The sequence below is a fragment of the Sodiomyces alkalinus genome, assembly GCF_003711515.1.
Source record: "Sodiomyces alkalinus F11 unplaced genomic scaffold SODALscaffold_4, whole genome shotgun sequence".
Lineage (NCBI taxonomy): Eukaryota > Fungi > Ascomycota > Sordariomycetes > Glomerellales > Plectosphaerellaceae > Sodiomyces > Sodiomyces alkalinus.
In genome coordinates, this window is record NW_021167082.1 from 681332 (window position 1) to 687785 (window position 6454).

The window sequence follows — 6454 nt, forward strand, 5'->3', positions numbered from 1 at the left end:
GAGCTTCGCGTGGTCAATAATGAACCATCATTAGAAAATATTTAACGGGCAAGGAAAAGATACCTCAAATTCAAGGTGGTAGAAATGCAGAAACAAGGGATATTTGCTCATCAGTGCACACAGTGGCACGTCCTCAGCAAATCAGCGACAGGATACAAACGCATAGGAAAGGATCACCGAATTTACCAGTGCCATATCGCTCCTCTCCAAGCCGAAGCATACGGCCAACCGGGCTTCTTATGGTGGAGGCTAGTAAAGTTATAGATATAGAGCATCCCGTGTCGGCGACCTGCTCAGCTTTCATCGGTGCGCTGCCGTGAAACGTACCATCGGCGGCCTTAGGGAGTCTAGGACTGGTACACAACCTAGACTCTCTTGGTGGACGACAAAACCAGGGAGCAGGGCCAAAGCCATCAGCCCCGCGCATAGAGGGACCAATCTCTTCAACGAAAACTATTACTATGTTAATAGCAAGGCCCATCTCTTGCAGCATGCATACGCCACTAGTCGTCACACTACCGACGTATCGGTCTGGTTGAATCGTGCCGTCGTACTTCGTCGTCAAGGGAAAAAACCACCTCCTCCCCTAGTACCAGAACAGCCAATTCCAGCCCGAATAGAGAGTCCATACAAGCGAAAATGGCTGGACGACAAACGAGATTAGCCTTAATTAGTTAAAACATTTCGACCAATCTACCAAACATCGTACGAAGGGAGTCTATCGACTACTTATACTTGAACGGTCACGAAAGTTCCGAGCAGAGAACAAGGAGCTTCGTACGGCAAATGAGCGGCAAAGCAAGCGACGCAGGACCAAAGAAACACGTTTGCAGGATAGAGGATCACTCATTGACAAGAGTTTCGGGAAGATTCCGATTATGGGCCAGAACTCTAAGCATATTAATGCGGGCTGGCTTGCTTGTGCCAATTTCAGGGACAAGCTTGAGGGGTTCTCATCGCTCTTCCTAATGGATGGACTCGTCTGGGACTGAAACCAGGTCATCGCATTCGCTGTGAAACCCCGCAAGGAACTCTACTATGGCCTCTCTGGATATTGGGCTGCATAAGGACCCTGCGACATGTGGCAGGAGGGAGACAATCGTCTGGAAACGAATTGGCGCCTTCAGTTTGATCCATCTTTGCAGATAGCTGAGAAGAATTAGTTACTCTGAGTAGGCGCGGCTGTTGCTCGAAATCGCGACGCGTTGGTGGTGGCCGAGTCAGGCTTACATAATCGGCACGGGGCCCCGTGCAAAATTACAGCTACGGGGCCCCGTGGCCCTATTAGGCCCTAGTGTGGAATGGTTGAGGCTGAGCGTAGCTTGCAGGCTGCGTGGGATACGTCGCTAAAGGATTAGACGAGTAGGAATAAGTAGAGGTTTGAGCGGAATAGTAAAGCTGCTTATGCCGTAGTGTAGGAAATTATTATATTAGTGATGGTTGATTTATTAAGCTATGTAGATCTAGGCGAGGTTAAGGAAAAGATACTGAGCCCGACTATAACAGATATCTTTAATATTCTATCAGAATAGTAGTAGAAAGGGAGGTCTACTATTACCTATTTAACTTACTAGTAGAAACGGCCGGGTTAGGCAGGATTAGGTGCTAACGAAGTAGTATAAGACTTATTATATATTAGTAGGCAGCCTTAGGCCGTTTAATAGGTTAATAGCTATATACTTATATATCCCCTAAGTAATACTATAGCTTATAGGGTAGCGACCCGTTATAGTAGTTCCTAGGTATTAAGATAATACGAGATTAGACTATATAGAAGATCTAGTTATTATAATAGGACTATATCGTGAAGCTTAAATAGTTCTTACCCCCGGGAGTTAGTAATAGTAAGCCGGCTTCGCCGATACGGCTAAGTACTTATAATCGCCCGGGTATTTAGCGGACCGGCCTTAGCGTTAAGTAATATTTAAATAGTCTTAGAATATACCTACGAGTCACTTATTATACAGAGTAAATAAGGAGTTAAATTACTACTCTCTTAGTATAATTTAATAAATAGCTTACTTAAATCCTATATTAGCCTTTATCTCTAGATTAGCCTTTAATAGCACCGTATTATAGCTAGTTATTTTGATTTTATCTTCCTTAGGTTACTTAGTTAAGTTATCCGGAGGGTTAACCTATTCGGTTCTGCTATTAGTCTAATTCCGATCGACTAGGTTAGAAAGGACCTTACTAAAGAGTTTAGAGGAGCTAGCTTCTTATCCGTATTTCCGTTTATATCCGAAATAGCCTGCTCTTATATTAGATAAGCGTCTTCCACTCTATCTAGTATTTACTAGAAGACTAAAAGGGTTATTACTACCTATACCGCTACTTACGGTATCCGGAGCTAGATTCTCCGGGGGATTAAAGAAGGAACCCTGGTCGGGGTAATTATAGGCTCTAGTATAACCGGCGGGATCCGAAGCCGGATTAGCTATCTCCGAAGGAATATTATCCGAGCCTTCTATTAGATTAGCCTAATCGGCTCTCCTATTAGCCTAGTCTTAGTTAGCTAGCTTAAAGGGGACTTACCGGGGAACTAGTTTTAGGATTAGCCGCGAGAGGTTAAGGGTTACCCGCTATACCTAAACCTAAATCAGGGATTTTAGTACTTAAGGGTTATTTAGGCTATCCGCTAGCCCGGTTATAGTGGTTCGGTATTAAGCTAGGTATCTTAAATTGCGATATTTATAGTTATTATAACGGCGGCACTTACGGCGTCGGCTTAGAATATACCCTTAATACTCCCTAAATAACTAGATCCCGTACTTTTAAGTGTGTTAATAGTGGCTATAGAACCCGAACTAGTCTATTCTAGTAGTAGTAGTACCGGTAATAGGTGAATTCTTAATAGAAAATAGGGTATTCTTATACCTACTAACTATTAGGTATAGGTACGTACTACTTAGATAAGTAACGAGGTTATACAGACGCTCTAGAATAAAGTTCTATTCTGTGGATACTCTGCTTTAGTCTCTAATATTCCTCTACTATTAATAGTTTAAAATATACCTTCCCCGGTATTCTCCTTACTAATTATACAGAACACGCGGGTACTTTCACGTTATTAATATACCCAGGATAAAGCTATTAACTACTAGACGCTATAGGTTAGCTAGCTACTCGGCCGGTACTAAAACTACCTAACTAGGCATATATACGGGTATAGATCGTAATATAATATATATATACATGCCTTTATTATTAAGCGATCTCCGTAAACTAATATATATAATAAATATCTGAATATAATAGTCTGCTTTTACCCCTATAATAGGATTATCGATATAAGAAGCTATAGAGTAGTTTAAAGGGGTAAACCGGAGGAAGTGGTATAATTTGCCGGAGCCGCGGGGCGTTAAACGCCCTCGTCTGTCTTATTCGAGGTGGCTTTATGCTGCTGTCAAGTTGCTGCTGGTCCTGGCAGCCGAGCTTAAGTAATATAAGAGAACCCTGACTCGTCGGTAGTGGGCCAGTGGCTATGGGTTATAGGCTAATACCGAAGCTTATTTTTTGCTTGCTGTGGTTCTACGTCTTAGACTGCTCGGGGAATGAAGTTCCGGTATTGGAAAGGTTGTTCTCTACTAAATAGTCAATATCAGAAATTCAGAATCAGGAATTTTATTCATTAAGCTATTCGACTCACAATTTCAGATACCGGAGGGGGGAAGTTTGTATCATCTAAGGCAGCGAAACAGTAGAACTTTCCACGGTAGCGGATAGCTAGGTACACTTCGGCATTACAATCCTCGTGAATATCGCGTAGCTTGCTGTATATCGTGTGTTTGCGGCGTCTGAATTTGGCTAAGAACGCCTTTGTAGCCCGCGACGTCTCTCGAGTAGTAGTCATAATATAGTGACAGGGAATTCAAGAGAGAAGATTAATATGCTTGCTGTTTATGATTATGTGAAGGTTCTTAGGTATTAATAAATCTATGTTTGATGTACTTAATACCATTAACAGTTTTATGATTACAGAATATACTAAGCAGGTAGCGAGTAGTACTTACTCCTTATACCTTATTTAGTAACTTCATAAAACAGAAACCTGTTTTAAGTCTTTAGCCTACGTACCACCTTATTTATACTATTACCATATATATATTATATATCGGTTCGGGTCCGAGCAAAAAAGATCGGACAGAGAAGTGGATAAAGAACTGACTATAAAATTATATACTATAGTTTAAAGTCTCTAATAAGTATATATATTATGTGTGTAGAAGCGAGGAAGAGATAGCTCTATGCTCGGATCCATAAAGAAATCTACGAGGTACCTAGCTATCCAGCTACCTGATTAGTCAGCTAATATAGATCACGGACCACTATAACCTAGTATTACTAGGACTTTAGTATTATATTAGTAACTAAACTATTACCACGTATATTAACGTACTAAAAAGTCTTGAAACCTACGAAGTGGCTAGAGGAAGCCGTTAACCTGGTCCCTCCCTTCGAACTAAACGTAATACGGTAATAGTCAGGCGCTCGGTATAGTATCGGGTTCTGGGGTCTCTTCTTAAAGCAGGAGACGCAGGCAGATAGGTCGATATCTCTTCTTTACGGAACCCCGTAGCCGGTAGTATATCGCGCGCTTAGAATTATTTAAGGTGATAGTAGGCAGGTTGGCCGTTTAGGCAGTGTACACGCAGCTTTATATTACGAGGCGGAAGAACTAGAAGATCTTTAGTGTCGTGTACCGTAAAGGTAAGACTTATTAGAATAGAAGCAATAATAGCCTGCCCGACTTTATAATAGCTTAACCCTAAGCTATAAACCTAAACTACCCTAATACCTGCCGAATATATCTTTCTATTATACTATAATATCAGGAATAAGGAATCCGTATTCCTGATATTGGTGGCCGGTCGGGATTATTCTTTAACGCTTAATATAGTATAGTAAACCGATATATATTATCGTCTATTCGTATAATCTAACTTCTTCAGAGTGACTTCGTGCGTCTTCGTAATATCTTCGTGCGTCTCTAGGTATCTTATCACACCTGCCTGCCTAACTTTAATAGTAGACTCGACCCTTCGATATATTATAGTATTATGCTACCTCCCCGGGGCATCTATAGGGAGGCAGCTCTTCCTCTTCTTCGGTGAATAGAACGACTTAATATCTCGGAAGTGTAGAAGTGGTAGTGGGCGGAGGAATCTTAACACCCCTAGTCGGGTTAGTGTCGGTAGGTGGGATTTATAAAAAAGAGGTCTTTTTAAATAGATAAAACGAAGGGAAATAAAGAGTAAAGATATCTTCCGGCCTAGCTAGATAGAATCGTTAGCTCCCCGGATAGCGCCGTATATTATCAGGATAGAAGAAATAATAGTGATATTAATACTTAAGATGTAAAAGGGAAATCCTCCTTCTAGGAGGGGTAAAAAGCTACGTATAAATAGTTAGTATATAATAAAGAATAACAGGATCGGTAGGGATAGGAGAACGAAGGCGAGGGCGGTAGTTTAATTCGATATCGAAGAAGAGAAAGAGTATATATACCACGAGGCAGAAACCTAACGGCTTAACTATTCGTGCGATTAAACTCGTCCTCTAGAATATATAGCTAAAAGTAAAAAGGGATATAAAACGAAAGGAGAATACGGGCGTGTAGAAGAGTAAGAGACTGGATAACCTAGCGAAAATATTCTGATAATAGTAAGACGCTTACAGCGTAACGCGTAATTAATATCGTCGCTCGTTTAATTAACGATATCGTCTCTCGTTTAATGAACTGCAGCCCTACCTGTAGTTATAGTATAAGGTAAGGTACGTAGTGGAGGCACGGTCGGGGCGTGTCAGGTGGCGTCGGCTGTTATCATGGGTGCCCCAATCAGAATAGCCAAATGCCGTAGTCGGAATAAGTCAAATACAAGAAACGTCTATACAGAGTCATGTATTAAGAGATCAACACCGTCAACAGCCGCGAATACGGACACCCCCCCCGGCATTATATTATCTGGTACGTGCCGAATTCCAGTTCAATCAATCCAGACACCCCTCCAGGGGTAGGCTGGTGGTGATTATGTCCCATGGTTGACCATAGCGCCCGACCCTAGCCCGCCCACATAGAACGGGAGAGATGTTTGAATAGTATACCCCTCATGGTTTTGGAAAACCACTAGGCATTTCCCTACCGTCGGTGCAGTGAACCGGGCAATAATGCGATAATATCCATTTTCCTTGTCAATGAATTCCCACCCGAGGGGAATGTCATTGACTTTTACGCTTCCTACCACGTCCACCTCGCGGAGGAAACTCGTCACCGTGCAAAGACCTCCAGGCTGTGTGGGCCAGGGCAAGACGGTAGCAAACGGCGTCCACCACCACCATCTATCTTATTGGGCCCTAGGTATACTGGAATTATACGCGTTTCTATCTTCACAGTCTGATCTGCCGTTACTTACAGACTGTACGTCGTTATATTTTCAATCGGCATGATGCATTC

At 42.1% G+C, this 6454-nt stretch overlaps 1 protein-coding gene across 1 annotated transcript; it reads right to left on the reverse strand.

Moving 5' to 3' along the window:
- Positions 1-2262: 2262 nt before the first annotated feature.
- SODALDRAFT_323540 (hypothetical protein) lies at positions 2263-3853 on the reverse strand (the record flags this gene model as incomplete). The annotated part of the gene is made up of 7 exons (XM_028609809.1): positions 2263-2286; positions 2340-2381; positions 2536-2542; positions 2589-2594; positions 2720-2751; positions 2882-2884; positions 3650-3853. 7 exons carry the CDS (start codon positions 3851-3853, stop codon positions 2263-2265), a joined length of 318 nt encoding a protein of 105 aa, XP_028466874.1.
- Positions 3854-6454: the final 2601 nt, after the last annotated feature.